Below are 23808 nucleotides of genomic sequence, written 5' to 3'. Positions count from 1 at the left end.
ATGATAAGCTGCAGACAATCCTATTTATCATCTACATTTTTCATAGCTATCTATTTACCTCAGACAATCTGCACCTGCAGGATTGTCTGAGACCAGCCACCCGGACAGCTGATGAAACTGTGGGTTCGCACAACCAAAGAATTTCGGCACAAACTGTCAGAAACCATTTCAGGGAAGCTCATCAACTGTAGATGCTCGCTGTCCTTACCAGGGTCTTGACCTGACTGCAGTTTGGCGTCGTAACCGACTTCAGTGGGAAAATGCTCACCTTCGATGGCCACTAGCATGCTGGAGAAGAGTTCTCTTCACAGATGAATCCTGGTTTCAACTATACAGGGTAGATGGCGCCGTGTGGGCTGGCGGTTTGCTGATGTCAAAGTTGAGAACAGAGTGCACCATGGTTGCGGTGGGGTTATGGTATGGGCAGGCATAAGCTACAGACAACGGCAATGGCAATTTGAATGCACAGAGATATAATGATGAGATCCACCGCCATGTTTCAGGATGATAATACATAGCCCCATGTCGCCATGATCTGTACACAACTCCTAAAAGCTGAAAATGTCCTCCTTTTTTCCATGGCCTGCATACTCACCAGACATGTCGCCCATTGAGCATGTTTGGGATGCTCTGGATAGACGTGTAGGACAGCGTGTTCCAGTTCCCGCCAATATCCAGTAACTTCACAAAGCCATTAAAGGGGAGTTGGACAACATTCCACAGGCCACAGTCAACACTGATCAACTCTATGTGAAGGAGATGTGTCACGATACATGAGGAAATTAGTGCTCACACCAGATACTAACTGTTTTTTTGATCCCCGCCCATACCCTTCTTTTAAGGTATTTGTGACCAACGGATGCATATCTGTGATGTGATATCATGTGATATAATTTAGTCTGACTGATTCCCTTATCTGAACTATAACTCTGTAAAACGTTGAAATTGTTGCATTTTGCGTTTATATTTTTGTTCAGTGTATTATGATCACTCTATGGTAAGGGGAGACTCTCTCGAACACAATGGTGTTCTCCGTTTTGCTCTACGACCTCCACAAATATGTCAAGAGACTCCTCTGAAGTCGGTACTGTCGATGTGTCAACTTCTGTTTGGTAGCGTCTAAACCATTTGGGCTGCAAACATTTGGAAAGTATGAAAGTAGATTTGTGCCCACTCAAAAAAAGAGGTAAATATGTGAAAAAAATATACATTTTTTTATATCTCCTTGATTTAGGACAGACACTTCAAAACCTTGTTTCTTATGATATATTTTTTGACTGTCCTTTTTGCCATTTATGAATGAGTTATTGAATGTGTTTCTATGGGCTTTAGTAGTAAAGGCCAAATATATATATATATATATATATATATTTTTTTTTTTTTTTTGTATACCTAAAGGTGTTCTAAATTTTTTATCAAATAGCTAAATGATCCATAGTATGACCATACAATGGATCATCAATATGATCTAAAAACCTTCTACAGTATGCTTACTTCGAGGCAAGCAACACTGAACCATATATGAGAGCACCTGCTGTTCCAGACTCTGTGTAATCTGTCTTCCAGTAGCCAATGTGAGTAATATCTTTAATTAAACAGGTTAACATTCGCAACAGAAGGAATACCAGGATGCTTACTCAGGGCATGCCTTGACCAGTTGGCAAGTGTCTTCTTTGACATTTTCAACCTATCCCTGACCCGGTCTGTAATACAAACTTGTTTCAAGCAAACCACTATAGTCCCCGTGCCCAAGAACTCCAAAATAACCTGCCTAAATGACTATCGCCCTGTAACTGTAACATCTATAACCATGAAATACTTTGAAAGGCTGGTCATGGCTCACATCAACACAGACTCCCTGGATCTACTTCAATTCACAAACCGCCCCAACAGAATCACAGATGATGCAATCTCTATTGCACTCCACACTGCCCTCACCCACCTGGACAAAAGGAATACCTATGTAATAATGATGTTCATTGACTACAGATCAGCATTCAACACCATAGTCCCATCCAAGCTCATCACCAAGCTCGGGACTGAACACCTCCCTCTGCAACTGTATCCTGGATTTCCTGGACTTCTTGATGAGACGCCCCCAAGCCATGAGGGTAGGCAACAACACATCCGCCCACACTGACCATCAACACGGAGGCCTCTCAGTGGTGTGTGCTTAGTCCTCTCCTCTACTCCTTGTTCACCCACGACTGAATGACTGCGCATGACTCCAACACCATCAAGTTTGTTGACGACACAATGGTGGTAGGACTGATCACTGATAACAATGAGACAGCCTATAGGGAAGAGTTCAGAGACCTGGCAGTGTGGTGCCAGTACAACAACCTCAACATCAGCAAGATAAAGGAGCTGATCGTGGACTACGGGAGACAGAGGGGCGAGCACACCCCCCTCTACATCGTTGGGGCCATAGTGGAGTGGGTCGAGAGCTTTATGTTCCTCTGAGTCCACATCAATAAGGAATTAACATGGTCCACACATGCCCACACAGTTGTGAAGAGGGCATGACAGCTCCTCTTCCCCATAAGGAGGCTGAAAACATTTGGCATGGGCCCTCAGATCCTGAAAAGGTTCTACAGCTGCACAATTGAGAGCATCTTGACTGGCTTCATCACTTCTTGATACAGCAATTGCAAGGCACCCGGCCGCCATCAAGGACCTCTATACCAGGCGGTGTCAAAGGAAGGCAAACATTTTTTGTCAAAGACTCCAGTCACCCAAGCCATTGACTGTTCTCTCTGCTACCGCATGGCAAGCTGTACCAGTGCACCAGTTCTGGAACCAACAGGACCCTGAACATCTTCTACCCCCAAGCCATAACACTGCTAAACAAGACTGCTAAATAGCTAAAAAAATGGCTACCCAGACTACCTGCATTGACCTTACTTTTGCACTAACTATCTTGCGCTTGCTCCATGCACACACACTGGACTCTACTCACACACACATACTTACACTGGCACCCCAACACGCACATACACACTCACACACACACCACACGCTGCTGCTACAGTCTATTATCTAACCTGTTGCCTAGTCACCACTATACCTACAGTATATGTACACTACCGGTCAAAGTTTTAGAACACCTACACATTTTGTCTTTATTTATACGATTTTTTACATTGCAGAATAATAGTGAAGACGTCAAAACTATGAAATAACACAGACTGTATGGAATCATGTAGTAACCAAAAAAGTGTTAAACAAATCAAAATGTATTTTATATTGAGATTCTTCAAAGAGCCACCCTTTGCCTTGATGACAGATTTACACACTCTTGGCATTCTCTCAACCAGCTTCATGAGGTAGTAACCTGTAATGCATTTCAATTAACAGGTGTGCCTTGTTAAAAGTTCATTTGCGGAATTTATTTCCTTCTTAATGCGTTTGAGCATTTCAAGAACTTGAACATTTCATCAAGTGCAGTCGCAAAAACCAACAAGCGCTATGATGAAACTGGCTCCCATGAGGACCGCCACAGGAATGGAAGACCCAGACTCTGCTGCAGAGGATAAGTTAATTGGAGTTACCAGCCTCAGAAATTGCAGCCCAAATAGATGCTTCACAGAGTTCAAGTAACAGACAACATCAACTGTTCAGAGGAGACTGTGTGAATCAGGCCTTCATGGTCAAATTGCTGCAAAGAAACCACTACTAAATGACACCAATAAGAAGAAGAGACTTGCTTGGGCCAAGACACGAGCAATGGACATTAGACTGGTCGAAATCTATCCTTTGGTCTGGAGTCCAAATTGGAGATTTTTGGTTCCAACCGCCGTGTCTTTGTGAGACGGGTGAACAGATGATCTCTGCATGTGTGGTTCCCACCATAAAGCATGGAGGAGGAGGTTTTATGGTGTGGGCGTGCTTTGCTGCTGACACTGTAAGTGATTAATTTAGAATTCAAGGCACACTTAATCAGCATGGCTACCACAGTATTCTGCAGCGATATGCCATCCCATCTGGTTTGCGCTTAGTGGGACTATCATTTGTTTTTCAACAGGACAATAACCCAACACACCTGCATTTTTACCAAGAAGGAGAGGGATGGAGTGCTGCATCAGATGACCTGGTCTTCTCAATCCGTCGACCTCAACCAACTTGAGATGTTTTTTGATGAGTCGGACCACAGAGTGAAGGAAAAGCAGTCAACAAGTGCTCAGCATATGTGTGAACTCCTTCAAGACTGTTGGAAAAGCATTCCAGGTGATGCTGGTTGAGAGAATGCCAAGAGTGTGCAAAGCTGTTGTTTTTGACCGGTAGTGTACATCTACCTTAATTACCTCTTACCCCTGCACAATGACTCAATACTGGTACTCCCTGTATATACAGTGCCTTCAGAAAGTATTCATACCCATTGACTTATTCCTCATTTTGTTTTGTTACAAACTGTATTGAAAATGGATCAAACTTTTTTTATCACCCATCTACACACAATACCTCAAAATGACAAGGTAAAAACATGTTTTTAAAAATGGCAACACATTTACAGAAATACACTACATATACGAAAGTATGTGGAAACCCCTTCTAATTAGTGGATTCCTCTATTTCAGCCACATCCGTTGCTGACAGGTGTATACAATTGAGTACACAGCCCTGCAATCTCCATTGACAAACATTATTGGCAGTATAATAGCTTTACTGAAGAACTCAGTGACTTTCAATGTGACACCGTCATAGGATACCACCTTTTCAACAAGTCAGTTCGTAAAATGTATGCCCCGTTAGCGCTGCCCCGGTCAACTGCAAGGGATGTTATTGTGAAGTTGAAATGTCTAGGAGCAACAATGGGTCAGCCGCGAAGTGGTAGGCCACACAAGCTCACAATGCAACCTCCAAGTGCTGAAGCACTCTGCGAGTAAAAATTGCATTCTCTGGAGTGATGAATCATGCTTCACCATCTGCCATTCCGACGGACAAATCTGGTTTTGGAGGATGCCTGGAAAATGATACCATCCCTAATGCATAGTGCCAACTGTAAAGTTTGGTGGTGGAGGAATAATGGTCTGGGGCTGTTTTTCATGGTTCAGGCTCGGCACCTTAGTTCCAGTGAAGGGAAAGATTAATGCTACATTATACAATGACATTCCAGATGATTCTGTGCTTCCATCTTTGTGGGAACAATTTTGGGAATTCCCTTTCCTGTTTCAGCATGACAATGCCCCTTGTGCACAAAGCGAGGTCCATACAGAAATGGTTTGTTGCGATCGGTGTGGAAGAACTTGACTGGCCAGCACAGAGCCCTGATCTCAACCCCATCAAACACCTTTGGGAGGAATTGGAACGACGACTGCGAGCCAGGCCTAATCAAACAACATCAGTACCTGACCTCACTAATGCACTTGTGGCTGAATAGAAGCAAGTCACCACCGCAATGTTCCAACATCTAGTGCAAAGCCTTCCCAGAAGAGTGGAGACTGTTATAGCAGCAAAGGGGTGACCAACTCCATATTAATGCCTATGATTTTAGAATAAGATGTTTGATGAGCAGGTGTCCATATACTTTTGGTCATGTAGTGTATCTCATTTACAGTTGAAGTCGGAAGATTACATACACTTAGATTGGAGTTATTAAAACTTGTTTTTCAACCACTCCACAAATGTACAAACAATAGTATGCAAGTATAAACACCATGGGATCGCGCTGCCATCATACCGCTCAGGAAGGAGACACCTTCTCTCTCCTAGAGATGAACGTGCTTGGGTGCGAAAAGTGCAAATCAATCCCAACACAACAGCAAAGGACCTCGTGAAGATGCTGGAGGAAACAGGTACACAAGTATCTATATCCAGAGTAAAACGAGTCCTATATCGACATAACCTGAAAGGCCGCTCAGCAAGGCAGAAGCCACTGCTCCAAAACCGCCATAAAAAAGCCAGACTACGGTTTGCAACTGCATGTGGGGACAAAAATCGTACTTTTTGGAGAAATATCCCCTGGTCTGATGAAACAAAAATAGAACTGTTTGGCCATAATGACCATTGTTATGTTTGGAGGAAAAATGGGGAGGCTTGCAAGCCGAAGAACACCATCCCAACCTGAAGCACGGGGGTGGCAGCATCATGTTGTGGGGGTGGCAGCATCATGTTGTGGGGGTGCTTTGCTGCAGGAAGGACTGGTGCACTTCACAAAATAGATGGCATCATGAGGACGGAAAATTATGTGGATATATTGAAGCAGCATCTCAAGACATCCGTCAGGAAGTTAAAGCTTGGTTGCAAATAGGTCTTCCAAATGGACAATGACCCCAAGCATACTTCCAAAGTTGTGGAAAAATGGCTTAAGAACAACAAAGTCAAGATATTGGAGTGGCCGTCACAAAGCCCTGACCTCAATCCTATAGAACATTTGTGGGCAGAACTGAAAAAGCTTGTGCGAGCAAGGTGCCCTGCAAACCTGACTCAGTTACACCAGCACATTCAGGAGGAATGGGCCAAAATTCACCCAACTTATTGTGGGAAGCTTGTGGAAGAACCCGAAACGTTTGACCCAAGTTAAACAATTTATAGGCAATGCTACCAAATACTAATTGAGTGTATGTAACTTCTGACCTGCTGGGAATGTGATGAAATATATAAAAGATTGGATAAATCAATCTCTTTACTTTTATTCTGACATTTCACATTCTTAAAATAAAGTGACCTAAGGCAGGGAATGTGGATTAAATGTCAGGAATTGTGAAAACCTGAGTTTAAATGTATTTGGCTAGGTGTATGTAAACTTGTATGTAAGCTTCAACCGTACATAATTATTCACACCCCTGAGTCAATAGTTTGTAGCAGTACCTTTGGCAGCGACCACAGCTGTCAGTCTTTCTGGGTAATTCTCTAAGAGCTTTCCACACCTGGATTGTGCAACATTTGCCTGTTATTCTTTTCAAAATTCTTCAAGCTTTATCAAGTTGATTATTACTAGAAAACATTTTCAGGTCTTGCCATAGATTTTCAAATAGATTTAAGTCAAACTGTAACCAACCACTCAGGAACATTCACTATCTTCTTGGTAAACAACTTCAGTGTCGATTTGGCCTTGTGTTTTATGTTATTGTCTTGCTGAAAGGTAAATTAATCTCCCAGTTTCTGGTGGAAAGCAGACTGCAGCAGGTTTTCCTATGGGCTTTGCCTGTGCTTAGCTCCAGTCCTTAACGATTACAAGCATACCACCACAATGCTTGAAAATATGGAAAGTGGTACTCAATAATGTGTTCTTTTGTATTTGTCCCAAACATAACACTTTCTATTCAGGACAAAAAGTGAATTGCTTTCCACATTTTTTGCAGAATTACTTTAGTGCCATGTTGAAAACATGATGCATGTTTTGGAATGTGTTAATTCTGTACAGGCTTCCTTCTTTTTAATCTTTCAATTAGGTTAGTATTGTGAAGTACCTACAATGTGGTTGATCCATCTTCAGTTTTCTCGTATCACAGCCATTAAACTCAGTAACTGTTTTAATTTCACCATTGGCCTCATGGTGAATTCCCTGGCTGAATTTCCTTCCTCTCCGGCAACTGAGTTAGGAAGGACCCCTGTCACTTTATTGTGACTGTGTGTTGATACACCATCCAAAGTGTAATTAATAACAACACCATGCTTGAAGGGATATTCAATGTCTGCTTTTACATTTTTTACCCACCTACCAATAGGTGCCCTTCTTTGCGAGGCATTGGAAAACCTCCCTGGTCTTCGATGTTGAATCTGTGTCTGAAATTCACTTCTGCGAGTGAGGGACTTTACAGATAATTGTACGTCTGGGGTACAGAGATGAGGTAGTCATTCACAAATCAATCATGTTAACCATTATTATTGCACAGATAGTGAGTCCACCAATTATGTGAGTTGGTATGCAAATTTTAACTCCTGAACTTATTTCGGCTTGCCATAGCGAAGGGGTTGAATACTTATTGGCTCAAGACATTTCAGCATATCATTTAAAAAAACTGAATTTCATTTTGACATTATGGGGTATTGTATATAGCCCAGTGACAAAAACATCTCAATTTACTTGATTTTAAATTCAGGCTGTAACACAACCAAATGTGGAAAAAGTCAAGGAGTGTGAATACCTTCTGAAGGCACTGTAGCATGGTATGTTTTACTTGTTATTGTAATTCGTTACTGTATATTTATTCCTCTTGTTACTTTTTAAATATTTAATTACATTTATTTTTCTTTAACCCTGCATTGTTGGAAAATGACCTATAAGTAGGCATTTCACTGTTAGTCTACACCTGATGTTTACGAAGGAAGTTGATTTGATTTGAATTTGATTTGAATGATGCCACGGAAGTTCAAGGCCGACCGTCGTACTGCAGGCATTGTTAGCAGAAAACAGGATCCCCATTATAGTGAATGGAAAAATGGCAATCTTCAGGGTCAATCTTCGTGTAAACGGAACATTTTTGAAGTCAATTAATTATTGCTTCTAATACACCAGATATATGCCCTTGAACCAATTATTTTTAAATTGCACACAGAACAAGTTCTAAGAATAATTGAGTTGCCAATGGCAGCCTACAGTAGCCTGGTCTGCCTTCAACTTGAATGACTCAATGAGAGGGGGAAGCACTGAGAGCTTACAGCGTCACTTCCTGGAGTAGCTCAAACTGCGCATGTTATGTCTCCATGAGACGCCAACTTACCCGAATCCATTTGGCTTCAATGTACTGTTGAGTCTTCACATAGGAATGAATGGTGTCACATGATAGATGGCTTGATCCAAGGCTTTGTCCATTCATACAGTATATACAGTCATTGATACATACAGTCGCACAAACACCTTGGTATGCTCCATGCTGTTTAGTTACAATTTACACGAGCTTGCTGTTGTTCGAAGATGCTGTAGCAACCTTTTACCCCTGGTAGATTGCTTTCTTTTTCTAGGGTTTTTGGGTGGTTGATAGTTGCTTTTCATATTATTATTTTTTTTAAACATGGTTCAACCTAATCGGAGACACAAATGAACAAACAATGCAATGAGTGCCTATAAATGAATTCCAATTACATCTAAGATTTTGGCACTTACAGAGTAAATAGGAAATTATAATGAAACACTAATTCCAGTATCAGCTCCCCTTTTCCCAGAGCTTATTGGTGCTCCCAGTGCTCCTTCATTACACATACAAGTCTAAGGACCCAGAATGGTACCTAAATGAATGCACCGTCTAGCTTTTACATGACATGTTTCTGGTAATTACCGTCCATATACCAGTTCTTCACTGGCTGTTTCCTTTATGTGTATCTACTTACTGTATATACAGGTACATTGCTAATGAAGCAGATGTTGGCTGTGAAATGATTGTAATGAGATTGTTCATGCAGTAATGATCTGTTTTTCAACATGTATGTGATTTTTCTTTTTTACAGGTGTACGTGTGGCGCGAGTGTGTGCTTTTCTAAGCAGAGGCATGGTAACTACATAGCTACTCCCGAACAAAGGCAAAGGGAACTAGAGAGGATCATGGTCTCTAATGCTCCCCCCCCCCCCCCCCTGATTTGAGGGGAGGTAGGGCGGGGGGTGAACACACTGAGGCCTTCTCAGAGCAGAGGCAGGGATCACCATGGCTACTCACCAGAACCAGGGGTGAAGTGAATAAATGAAAAGCTCAGCACAGCAAGAGCTGGAGTGTGCATTGACGCTCTCTCGCCTGCATTTTTAGCTCCTTTTGTGGTGCAAAGGGACCTCTCTCCCTTTCCTTTACACTTCACAGTTTTTCTTCACCCTGAGTATTGTGTTTGGTAGTATAACATGTTGTACTTCACAATCAAACCCCTGTTGGGCTTCATATATTGTTTTAGGCATTGCACCGGCAGAAGCAGTTGCATTATTGTTGCAATAAATGCATTGACAAAATAAGCATAGACCATAGTACTGCACTCAATAACATCTTCCTTGTACTGTACATTCCTACCAATGTAAGAAAACAATGTTGTAAGGACTGTCCCCTGATAATTATACACTTTTGATACATTTCAGTACCTAGTTTGATTTGGTAGCCTACAACTAAGGCAGCATTTTTTTTTTTTACAGCGTAAACTTCCTTCTTTACTTCCTCACAACATAACGAAGTGTTTTACAGTAGCCCACAAGCATAAAACACAGCCAGATCAACCAATGTTGTTTCTTTACAGGTTTTATTTTGGTCTATTTGTGAACCATGATACTGCCCTCGTGGAAACCCCATTAAACTCAACCGTTCAAACCGAGGCGCTCCTTAGCAGCAGCAGTAGCCAATAGGCTGTTTCGGTGTACCAGAGCCAGTGTTGCTTCTGGGTATGTATTTGCGCCTGACTCAGAACTGTGTGTACACAGTCCGTTAAATAGAATAAAACTCTCTCTCTCTCTCCTCCTGAGAGAGAGAGGGGGAAATACAAAGCTTGAAACATGTATCTGGGATTTCATTTATTTATTTATAAAAAATAAAAAAAAACGTATTTTATTCTTCCAAGGCTTCCAGTCGTCTTTGTCGTTTTCTACAAAGTACGCCAGTCAAACAGGGAGGAAGAAAAGAGACATGGCCAGTGCAATAATAACAGTGCTAACACACTGTGACTGAACAATACAGCAAAGATTAAAACCCCATTAAGCAGCACCAGAACCATTCAAAACCAAACAGCCTCTTAGCGATTGTGATGGAAATGTGCCATACATCGTAATGTGTATAATAACAGGTGAGATATGGCCATGGGGACACAGTTTTTTTCTAAAAGTTTGGCCAATTGCAGTCTTTTTAACGCTCCAAGGTAAACAAGTAAACACAAAGCAAACGTGATTGCCCCAGGAGGACTGTCTGCATACAAAGTGGCGATAAGTGTCAGCATTGATTTCACTGGAGTTTTTCTGCTCTGTTCCACTCACCCTATCGTACTCTTGCTGTGTCGCTGCCGGCGGTGTGTTTTTAAGTTACACTGCTGTACTGGGCTGTGGAGCATACTGGGTTCTGTTCATCCCAAGGGAGGTAAAGATAGGATGTTTATGTACATTTTTGCAAGAGAAGCAACTATGGTGCTCGATTTAAAGTTCTACATAATAACAGTAGAAGTTTGAAATAGCACCTGAAAATGAGCAAAGACAGTTAAAAAACAGGTTAGATTAAAGGAAGGAAGTGGTATTCTACAGGGATACACTTTTTAATAGGACCTACTGTGGCATACATATTTTATGTAATATACTCATTCTGAATAGATTCAAAGTGGAACACTTGAAGCCCATTGCAAAAAAAAGCCAAGCGTAGAGCTAACAACCCAGTTTTGAGAGCGACTACATGCCGCAGTCAGTTGACCCCTGACCTTCAGTTACATGCTTTGTGGGCTGTCAGCTTTGTCCTCCCTGTCTGTGGTATTTTCCCGGAACACACTGCCATCGACGGCTTGCTCAAGATTAAATGTTGACTCTCCACTGCAGTTGACAATTTACCTCAAGTTTGCTCCTGACAGCAGGGGATGGTGAATAAACAAACGGCTTCCCTATTGGAGTGTCAAGAGGCGCATGCTGAGGCATGCCCATGCAACCAATACCATCATTATGCCCCAGACATGCCATTCATCAACAGCCTGATGGAATCCATTAATAAAATACATTTGGTGTCCGTCTGAGGCTCTATTGGATATATAAAACATACATTAAGCCTGCAGCGATATCCAGGCAATCATTTGATACACCTATTGACTTGGAAACAAAAATGATACTGCCAGACGCCCGCTGGGATACAACATGGATCTGTAAAACCTTTGTTGCATCCCAAATGACACCCTATTCCCTACATTGTCCACTACTTTTGACCAGAACCCTATGGGTCCTGGTCAAATGAAGTTGTTGTTGTTGTTTTCTTGAAGTGAAGTGCTTGGGAAATAACCCTGTTTCAAATGTAACTACACTGTAATCCCTGGGAAGGTCTGGGCTTCTTATCCTACAGAATTGTGCTAACACTATGCAACACTCTCCATATTCCCACCAGACTGCTTATTAGAATGCATTTATATTGCATACAGCCATACTCACAGAGCTTTGAGACTTCTGGTATCCTGTTTTATAAACAATGTGCACTTTGTTCACTTATTTTTTTTGTTGGTGTGTGTTTATTCAGCACAATGTTTCTGCCCAGGAAAAACGTTGAACCTATTTGAAATTACACACATGTACATAATGGATCGATCATAATGGCATATCATTGGATTTGTTTTTACAAGTCACCAATCCTTTTGAACATCTCCTTTCTACTGACTGACATTATCTCTGGTCTCCAATTACAGCTCCACTCGGATGTAGACAAAGGGGATGGCAAAGTGAAGTACGTGCTCTCCGGGGAGGGCTCCACCTCCATCTTCACCATCGACGAGAACACGGGGGACATCCACGCCACTAAGCGTCTGGACCGGGAGGAGCAGGCCTATTACACCCTGCAGGCCCAGGCCGTGGACCGGCTCACTAACATCCCTGTGGAGCCCAGGTCAGAGTTTGTTGTCAAGGTCCAGGACATCAATGACAATGAGCCCAAGTTTCTGGACGGACCCTACATGGCAGGGGTACCAGAGATGTCAGCACTGGGTAAGCCTCTTTCTCAGCCTCTCTCTCTCTCTGTTTGTTTGTCCCCAGTCCTCTGTCCTCGTCTCTGTCTGTCTATCTGTCAGTCTGTATGTGATTTTGATATTGATGTCTGTATGTCTGCCTGTAATCTGCCTCTGATTCTCTCTCTCTCTACCTCTTTCTCGCTCTCTCTCTCTATTTCTGTCTGTCTCTGTCTCTCTGTCTCTCCCTCTATCACATTTACCCACCACTATCTGCAATATCCTACATTTATCTCTCTCTGTCTCTCATCTCTCTTGCTTCATCTATGTTAATAAACACAGTCTACGCTTTATTATAAACATGGAACTGAATCTGTGGCATTCATTTGTCTGTCAAACTGTGCATGATTGTCATAGCCACAACTGAAGAGGGTCCTTTTCCACACACACAGAGGTTTTCTTTCTAGTGTTTTCATTAACTGTTGCAGTTTCAAAACACTGTGGTTTTAAAAGCTCCAAAATCTAATCTGACCCTTTACAAAGTGATTACTACAACTGGCTGGTTCCTTTAAGTGGCTCCCATTGTTCCACATTGTACATGGTTTAGATGCGGTTTTATACCTAAAATAGTGAACAACCTCATGAGGCCCCCCAAAAAGATCATTGCTAGTTTGAACGATGAAAGCGGTGAAATATCTGCTTATACAAACAGACCCCGATGTTGAGCAATGAATCTAGCGAGTTCAGAGATGGCAGATTATTCAAATCCAACAGGACATGTAACGGAACACCTCGCGAGGTGCTTCGCCACGGAAACAAAAGCTTACCGCACAGTGCCTGGGGACACCGTGAGCCAATCCTGTCGGAATGGGAAATGTGGATTAAGCCTCCATTTAAAATTCATGTGACAATCTGCCAGGGAGAGGAATAAGAGGCTCCACACGCCAAGTGGCAGACAATGTCTCCCAATCTTCAGGGTTAAGTGATATGACAGGCACAAACACACCAACCTCAATATTCTTATCATGTAGACCCAGAGACAGCAGAACATTGCATCTACGTGTTGTATCTTCCTCAGGCTGATAGGCAGAGATGCCAACAAGTGGATACATGGAGAGACTGTTTGGTGTAAAGTCAAAATGGAGCCTATGCTAGGCATTTACTGGCAGTGATAGGAGTATTTTCCAGGCCAATGCAGTGCTTTGCTCATAACATTTATGTCATAGGCACTGAGATCTTATAAGGATTAAGCAGCCCAGAGTCAACGGGGGGGTAAAGGTGGGGTCTGGCTTAAGGAACTAGAGGATTCCACTACAAGGGCTAGGTGGCTCGTGTCCAACGGGAGATAAGAGAGGTAGAGCAACTGAGCACTTCATCTGCAGTAAAGGAAGCACTCCGAACACCAATAGGCCGGGTCACACTCTCTGGCTTATTTACATCGCCATGGTCTTCATCTGAAGTTGTTAGAACAGCATGTGAATTATACATCCCGCTCTTTGTAAATATCTGCTCAGGGCAATTTATAGTACAGGAGTGGGCCAGGCACCTCTTGTCCTCCATAACTCCTTCATAGATGTGTTTAAATCATTAATGGGTGTAGACCGGCTACCTGTAATGAATTGGTTCAATTTAGAGGAAATCATGAATTTAATTAATTAAAGCAATTAGATGGTAGTTGCTTGTCTCATACACATGGTAGCCCTTATGGCCCGGGGATCTAGGAATACTTTGTCTTAATCACGCCTCGGGATGTCAAATGATAGACAAGAGGGGCTTGAAGACATTTGGCTGTGTGACAACCTCTGAGCAGCCAAGGCACAGGTCTCAGGTCTACACGTCAGACAGACGAGCTGATGGAGGGCTTAGGGAATGTAATATCAGGCCAAGGCCACCGCCTCATAGAAATGTACCACCCACCACTCCTTTATCCACCTGTCATTGTTCTTGTCTAATTCATGGATGGAATAGTCAGTTAATTCTAGAATAGAAAACGAAAGGGGTGCTTCGGTTTCAGGTGACATGGATAAAAACTCGGAAGACAGTTCATTTCAAATGATTATTTCCCTGTGATTTGAGATTTGGGGAAAGCCAAAGGAAATGTAAGATGGCATTATGGAGCCCATTGATTACAGTACCAGTGTGACTAAGTGAGATTGTAAGGATCAGAGCATTGGCACCCACCTATAGGCATATCCTGGGCACAGCAGGACCATTACGGGTTTGTCTTTCTTCGGATTTTGTCATTCATTTTCACACGCCAATTACAAATAAAGTTGAACTAGTCTCCGTGCAACAATCCCTGCTTATCTCAAGCGGACGGGAGCAGGTGTGAACGTGCAGGAATATAATCAACTTAATCATGGGCACCAATGTTGAATACTCATCAAGGAGCTGCAAAGTTGGTGAGCTTAAACTGCAGGTTTTGAATACTGCTTTTGTAATATCTAATCATCAGTCACACCCACACTCAAATCCGTTTTGTACTAGAGAGGAACAGAGTTGCTACTAACATTTCTTACCTCTCTCACCCTTTGCTGATGATGTGACCTTTGTCAGCATGTTGCACTAATGTACAGTACGCTTACCTTTTGAACTTCTTAAGCCTTGCTGGTGAAAGTTTGACTCTAATGGTAATTCTTTAGTATATGTTACGTTAAGTAGAAGAGAAGTCAATTCTTATCTTCTGTCTCATACACATTTTGTTCAACTAAGTATAAAAAGCCATAACGATGCAAAACATATAGCTTACAGTTTTGGATACTTGGATCATGTTTACTTGGAGATGAGTATTTATGGTGGCAGTTGGATCCAGTCTTGTGTCTGTAAAGCTTTGATGAATACCTGTCGGCCATTCAAATTAGACATGCTGGTACATTTATTTTCATTACTGTCAGCTGACAATCGCTCACCCTGAGATGCAGACTTGATTAGGAACCCCTGTTTTGTCCCGATTCACTGGGGAAAAAATGAAAATATGAGAAATTTATCAATCACACAAATGAAGACAGACAAAAAGTGAAGTGACACAGACAGGCACATGACAGCTGCATCGAGAGGAACCGTGTAATATATTCTGATGTGAGGATGTTTATCCGTTTTGGACAACCACTCTTGAAGGCTGGCTATTCTTATTCGTGACCTTGACTGCTATAAATATTACAGTGTTTCACAACCAATTTCCTCTAGCCTGGGTATCAGTACAGATACACCACAGAAAACACAAAATAGACATCTGAAAGAACCACATCAGAACCATTATTGAGGGATAACCTAAATTAGTTTTAGCTTACTGCAACTGTGTAGTGATAAGAATTGTGAATACCATAGCACAGCTCTCTAACATAGTGGCATTGATTGACCTTGTTTAAAAAAAAAAATGTTGTAATATAACCTGCCACGACTAAGACGTGATGATATAATCTTGGGAGTCCACATAAAACTAGCTTGATGATAACTTCTCGGTGTCCACCCAGACATTTTTGTATTATATTGCTCAAATTCAGGACCAGCGCCTGTTAATTCTGGTTTATGACTGGAAATACACCGACCTAATCTTCCATTTTCAAAATCACGTCATTCTGTAAGAGTACGTAAAATATGGCTCATGCAAGAAAGTGTTTTTTATACAAGGGTGTTTGATGCAAAATAAAATATAACCTACTTTGTAAGACAGGCCCATACTGTAACGCATAAAGGAAAGTGCCTAAGACACCAGCAGAGATGCATGGCTATTAAAGTGAAATATACAAACATAAAGCAGCCTATTCATCTGACCATGCTCAACAGAAAATGGCACACTTGTGGGAAACATTGTTTTTATTCCAAGGTTACGTCTCCTATGTCAATGGTTGATAATTGCATCTTTGTCAAATCAGAAATGGGCCTCAGCTTCAAAATCACCAATAACGCAAATTCTGAGACTTACTTTCCTTGATGGACTAGTACATCCTCACACAATTTTTGTTTTAATGTAACATCCCAGCAAATATAATAGTCTTTTGTGATAAATTCACCCTAGAATGGCACTGGCTCTCCTAGTAGCTCTCTATTGAGGTCCAGTTGTTTTGCATGGCAGATTACTGGCTCAGTACACTTGGTTCTGTTATGTTACAGATAAAATGCTGGTCTCCGTCAGGGGCCAGACCATAGTTCACAACAGAACAATAGATGTAAATTGTCTGATTAGCGGTGATTACTGGACCTTTGTGCATTCGGTCCCTTGACCAAAGCAGTCCTTCCAACAAGCTTGTTAATCCATGTTTCTGAAATGTCAAATTTCAATGTTGTTCCAAACGTCTGATTTCAAAACGCTTAAGGTTAAGTTTAGGCATTAACTCCACATTTTTTAAGGTTTGGGATAGGCTTAAAACAAAACATAAAAAATTACTCTCTATCACTGGATTCAAACATGCCACATTTACCACCAGGGGCAGATGCTTATGCCCATCCCTCATCCCCATCCCCATCCACCATCCCCCACACCCTAGCTAAACCGAAACCTACTTGAAGGTAACAGCGCTCACCATTGGCCCTAGTGTCCTGTTTCCACGTCGTCTCCCGACGTGCTCAGAGATGGCTAAGGTCCAGCTGTGTAGAGGCAAACTGCTTTAGGAAATATGGAATCTCAACATGCTAAAAGTGTCATTAACCATCACTTTAAAATCAAATTAAATTGTGTTAGTTCTAAGAACGGTTATACATTTTTCAACCTCTATTGCAAGTTTCCAAACAACTGGGGGAAATCACAGTACCTAGCATTATTCATAGTCACCACAGTACATTTTCAGTAATAGCCATGCGTTTTAATTCACGGTAACAGCTCTGCTGTTTCTAACCAATACCGTACACAGGTTTCTACAGACCAAAGTTGCACCTTAATTATAATCAACTAAACTGATTACAATTAGCAACCATAATATGATGTAGAATGGTAACAGTGTATGGTATCCATAGGTGAGAGTGTTCATTGTGCAGCAGTGTCTGTGTGTTCTAAGCTGACATATGGAATTGTTTTAAGAAGGTCATAACATGGCTCATTTAGCTATTTGATTTTGGATTTTAGGACCCCTTTAGGTATACAAAAAACAGTACCTGTCAAAAGTTTGGACACTCCTACTCATTCAAGGGTTTTTCTTTAGTTGTAGTATTTTCTACATTGTAGAATAATAGTGAAGACATTAAAACGATGAAATAATACATATGGAATCATGTAATAACTAGGGCCGCCACACCGCCGGTCACGAGTCATGAAGGCAGTCAAATTCCACATTCCACATTCCACATTAGGCTTTTCCAAGCTCTGCTGCTGCTGCTGCTGGTCATTATTAGCCTACCAAATTTGCTAACTGCCTGGTACTCAGCAGTCTATTTTCCTTCTAATCACTTTGACATCAATGCAAATGTAATCGAAAATCGAATCAAACACTTCATGACAGCCTAGGAGCTCATGATGTGTAACATTTCTATAGGCTATGCAATTGCGGGTGAAAACAGTGTAATGGCCGCTAATGAAAAGAGGAGGATCCCATGAGCTTTCTATAGGCTCGGTCTAAAATATTTATTTCTCAACTTTCTTAATATTAAGCATATTGCTTATATTTACAATGGGAGTATAGCCTACCTGGCTGGCATGAAAATAAACCACAGGGAAAAGCATTCTCCATTCGCTATTGAAGTACATACACTACCTGTCTAAAGTTTTAGAACACCTACTCATTCAAGGGATTTTCATATTTTTTTTACTATTTTCTACATTATAGAATAATGGTGAAGACACCAAACTATGAAATAACACATATGGAATCATATAGTAACCAAACAAGTGTTAAACAAATCTAAATATATTTTATATTTGAGTTTCTTCAAATAGCCACCCTTTGCCTTGATGACAGCTTTGCACACTCTTGGCATTCTCTCAACCAGCTTCACCTGGAATGCTTTTCCAACAGTCTTGAAGGAGTTCCCACATATGCTGAGCACTTGTTGGTGACTTTTCCTTCACTCTGCTGTCCAACCCATCCCAAACCATCTCAGTTGGGTTGAGATCGGGTGATTGTGGAGGTCAGATCATCTGGTGCACCACCCCATCACTCTCCTTCTTGATCATATAGCCCTTCCACAGCCTGTATTGGGTTATTGTCCTGTTGAAAAACAAATTATAGTCTCACAGACAGTGTCACCAGCAAAGCACCATCACACCTTCTCCTCCATGCTTCACGGTGGGAACCACACATGCGGAGATCATCCGTTCACCTACTCTGCGTCTCACAAAGGCAAGATGATTGGAACCAAAAATTGCAAAGTTGGACTCATCAGACCAAAGGACAGATTTTCACCGGTCTAATGTCCATTGCTCGTGTTTCTTGGCCAAAGCAAGTCTCTTCTTCTTATTGGTGTCCTTTAGTAGTGATTTCTTTGCAGCAATTTGACCATGAAGGCCTGATTCACACAGTCTCTTCTGAACAGTTGATGTTGAGATGTGTCTGTTACTTGAACTCTGTGAAGAAATAATTTGGGCTACAAATTCTGAGGCTGGTAACTCCAATAAACATACCTTCTTCAGCAGAGGTAACTCTAGGTCTTCTTTTCCTGTAGCGTTACTCATAAGAGCCAGTTTCATCATAGCGCTTGATGGTTTTTGCGACTGCACTTGAAGAAACTTTAAAAGTTATGTACATTTTCCGTATTGACTGACCTTCATGTCTTAAAGTAAGGATGGACTGTCGTTTCTCTTAGCTTATTTGAACTGTTCTTGCCATAATACGGATTGGTCTTTTACCAAATAGGGCTGTCTTCTGTATACCACCCTTACCTTGTCACAATACAAATGATTGGCTCAAACGCCAATCAAGAAGGAAATACATTCCACAAATGAACTTTTAACAAGGCACACCTGTTAATTGAAATGCATTTCAGGGGACTACCTCATGAAGCTGGTTGAGAGAATGCCAAGAGTGTGCAAAGCTGTCATCAAAGCAAAGAGTGGCTACTTTGAAGAATCTCAAATAAAAAATATATATGTTTAACACTATTTTGGTTACTACAGGATTCCATACGTGGAATAAGATTTTGAAGGGTCTTTCCTTTATCTTGGAGATATAAGAAAGCTCAGGAAATATATATATATATACATTTTTACACATATTTACAGTATTTTTTTGGTTAGGCACAAAACTTCCTCCATACTTCCAGATTCTTTTTAATCTGGTACTGATTACCTTCAGAGGAGTCCGGTGACACTTGTGGGGGTCGTAGAGCAAAACGGAGAAGACCATCATGTTCGTGAGAGTCCATAGAGAGGGCGAAACCATTCAGACGCGACAGACATTTTTCTTGAGAAGACCGATTTTTGGGATTTCCCATGGTCTGACCGCTTTAGCGATGTTTGTCAGCTTAAACTGACAGATTTTGATGGGGATTTCAAAAATTGTTTTTACTTAGACTGATGCACCAGTGATTAAAATGTTATTGTACACCAGGGAAGTAGTAGCAAGTAGTATGTTTACCCTGCACTACAGTACATTCCTGATTGTAGCCTATGTAGAATAAGGTGTGATTTATACTGAATATATAACATTAGATATTTGTAAGCTTGTAGAAATGCTGTCACACATGCTGTTGATGTGAGAGCTGTGTATCTACAGTTGGCTGATGTTGTCTTAATACCTAATTGGATGCTGTCTGTGCAGGAACAACGGTGGTCCAAGTGGCGGCCACAGATGCAGATGACCCCACATATGGGAACAGTGCCAGGGTGGTCTACAGCATCATCAGCGGACAGCCTTACTTCTCAGTCGACCCAAAAACAGGTAGGCGGGCTGACTGTTGGGAATAAGAGTTGGCCGTGCATTCTGGACCCTAGACATACTGTATCACTAAATGTTATTCATTGAATTGTTGAAGATATTTGTTCAAGATAGCATCAAACTGTAGCGGTTTCCATACTTTGCCAAAGTTACGTAGTTCACATTGTAGCAGGTACAACATGAACTAAACTAGCCACCCAACTCTTCATATTTTGGTGCAACTGTAGACAAAAGAAACCGTATGCTATCATACATTTTCTCTAAACACAATAATAGTTTTTTGAGCATTCAACAAATATAAAGCAAAGGATCTGCCAAACAATGTTGGGATGTGAGGTGGTTGTTCTTGCTCATTAGCCACTGCCCCGCTGTGGGGAACGCTGGCCTCATGCAAAGCACTGGGAAGAAAAAAGACAATTGCAGGTAGTTCCATCATGTTTGGCTTAACACCATCTTTTTCTCCCAGTAACACATCCAGGGGATATCTGCTTACATGCTGAGGTTTTATAAGTTTGTCTTTGAGTAAACTCACTGACTTGTTAAAATCAATGGAAACTTTTTCCTATACAATCTCAGGCGTAAAGGTGCCTGGAATAAACTTTTGGGTTGCCACGACGGTGGAACCTTTCCAGTGAAAAAAAGTTCCTTGAGGAACCCCTATGTAAAGGTTCAAGCCGGAACCTTTTTAATAACATATTGTAGAGGTTTGACCACCCATTAGCGTAAATATTTATGCATATTCTAATATAATATCAATACTATTAACATTGCTGTCTACATATTGTAATAAAGTGGTAACTTTTCCCACTTTGGTATTTGCATAAGCACTTAAGGAACTCAGACACCTGTGATCAACATTAACATGTAATGTAATGACACTACAACAGATGAACAGGAATGACATTTACTCTAACAGGTGGCCCCCACAAAAACGTCTTAAAGCCACGCCCCTGCTGAGCCACACCTCTACTCCAGGCTTCCTCCAGGAACCTGTTAATACATTGAACCATTAAAGGTTCAACCAAGAACTCCTCAACTAAGTGAAGGTGCAAATATGAACCCTTGACTAGCAATGGTTCCTTGAGGAACTCCAGGGGTTCTTTGGGGAACTCCAGGGGTTCCTTGAGGATCTTCAGGGTTCCTTGAGTCACAACTAATTTGAAACGTGCACTTTGGATAAAATTGACTTAAATGTCTTGAATAACAGAGTCCATGACACTGGGTGGGCAAATAGCAACCAGCCAGTCCTCTGATTCAAAACGATATGTGTTTCAGGAAGTGCTTTCAAACTAGTAGACATTTGCAGCATTGTCAAGTCAAGCCATGCTGTGAAGCCTGGCACATTAGCCTGTGTGGGGAACAAGATTGATAGAGATTTGATTACTTGAATACGTCCTCACAATGATCTTTAACAAAGTTAACGAAACCACTTCAACTCAGCATTAAGTCTCAAGTCGGAATTCGTGACATCAATACCAATCAGAGCGAGAGCCGACATTTGCTTAAGTAATGTTTAAGCAGCACGTCTGCCCATTACTCCGTCTGCATAGTTATTTCATAAGACTCCTCCAGTTCAAAGAATGGAGCCCACATGCTAATAGCAGCAAACTATAATGCGTGTTTCATTAGCTAAGTAGGCTCTTTAAATCTTTAAATGTGATCTTTCATATTGTTTTAAAGAGGTTCTGATTACTGAAGAGGTCACTGAAAGAAAAGTACTATTCAGGAGGTCCAATGGTGCTCTTACTTCCTGGAAAGCCAGATGCACTATGTGAAGGTCTTATGAAGAAAAACTTCCAAAAGGACTAATTCGAGGCAGAAAGGAGTTGGAGCATTCAACAAAAAAGGTAGAGAATTATTTATGTTAGCATTAATCCATTGTTAATCCATTTCGACGTCAAGCTGAAGTTTTCCTCAGAGTTGATTTTTGTTGTTGTTCCTTTGTTTGCTGAAGCGCGAAGGCCCACCTGAATGCCAGACAAATCAAATCAAATCAAACTGTATTTGCCACATGCGCCGAATACAACAAGTGTAGACTTTACCGTGAAATGTTTACTTACAAGCCCTTAACCAACAGTGCAGTTCAAGAAGATATAAATATTTACCAAGTAGTCAAAAATAAAAAGTAATAATAAAATGCAACACAATAAGAATTACAATAACAAGGCTATATACAGGAGGAACCAGCACTATCAGTGTACAGGGGTACAGGCTAGTTGAGGTGAACAGCGAGTAGCAGCAGTGTAGAAGAGGACCATCCAGGACCTATTGTACAGGTCCTGGATGGCAGGAAGTTTGGCCCCAGTGATGTACTGGGCCGTTCGCACTACCCTCTGTAAGCACCTTACGGTCAGATGCCGAGCAGTTGCTGTCAGGATGCTCTCGATGGTGCAGCTGTAGAACCTTTTGAGGATCTGGGGACCCATGCCAAATCTTTTCAGTCTCCTGAGGGGAAAAGGTTTTGAGGCGGACTATGTGTCATCTTTTTGCATGATTTTGCGGTGAAGTTTTCTGTGAGAGAACTCCACAGGAGCATTCTCTTTCTTGGAAATATTCATAAACCAAGTTGTTTACCAGGCTGGTCAATACTGTTATCAGTAATTGTAAGAAGTTTTGAAATGGTACATTCTGTATAGCTTGGTGGTGCAGTCTCTTGCAATCAGTGTAGTGATATCACAAATGTCTTTTGAGGGACACCTTAACGTTAGCATATTTTAACCGAATTTGTATGCACTTTACATTTGCAGACACGACATGGAGGAATACATACGGCAAAGCTGAATCATACACATTGTGTCTGGCGCAGGGGAAAATAAAATGGGCTTACATGCCAGGTTAAGAAAGAACATATGGAATAACTGGACATGTTCTTAGTTTGACAAGAATATGAATCCATTTAAATGCAGCTACCTGTGACAAAAAAAGGCCAAAGGTGAATCCTGTTTCTATGTCTCTGTAAACCACTAATCACACTCATTTGTTGAAAAAGACTGTGCCTTAGTGAAAGGGTGACTTTGACAAAGTGCTTGAGCTGAAAGGCACTCATTAATCTCTAGCTACACAGCAACACTGCACCACCAGCGATTAAGGGGCTGAGGGGTAGTGGGCAGGGAGGTGGACAACGTCACGTGTGACCTGGACTTGGAGGGTTTGCATCCTGGCTCACTTTTGTCCAGCAAGTCCCTTTACTTGGCATCTTAATCCCAAATTGAATCCTCAAGGTGCCCTTGGGGGAAAAAAAGTGGTTAACCCTGAATAGCTCCAATAACTTCCAAGCTGTAAATGTAATGTATAATGTGGGCAAAATACATACTTTGCTGTGGGTGAGGGTGGCTTATTAAACATCAATTTTGTAATGTAGCTCAGGAAATAGCACACTTGAGTTTGAAGGTGAAAATCGAAAGGCGGGGCACTGCAATGCGTTAAGGGTGAGTGTTAATTGATGAAAGACTCAATGAATAAATGTAGCTAT

General features: G+C 41.5%; 1 protein-coding gene across 1 annotated transcript in view; it reads left to right on the top strand.

Moving 5' to 3' along the window:
- The window catches only part of LOC109899039 (cadherin-7), a 109666-nt gene that overhangs the window by 32367 nt on the left and 53491 nt on the right, over nt 1-23808 (top strand). The window contains exons 3-4 of the mRNA XM_020494090.2: nt 12277-12571; nt 20220-20339. Of these exons, the coding sequence (XP_020349679.1) occupies nt 12277-12571; nt 20220-20339 (415 nt within the window). The remainder of the gene's footprint in view (nt 1-12276; nt 12572-20219; nt 20340-23808) is intronic.

The sequence above is a fragment of the Oncorhynchus kisutch genome, linkage group LG11 (assembly GCF_002021735.2).
Source record: "Oncorhynchus kisutch isolate 150728-3 linkage group LG11, Okis_V2, whole genome shotgun sequence".
NCBI classification, from domain to species: domain Eukaryota; kingdom Metazoa; phylum Chordata; class Actinopteri; order Salmoniformes; family Salmonidae; genus Oncorhynchus; species Oncorhynchus kisutch.
The sequence above is the reverse complement of the archived record's forward strand: the minus strand, read 5'-3'. Positions and strand labels throughout refer to the sequence as shown.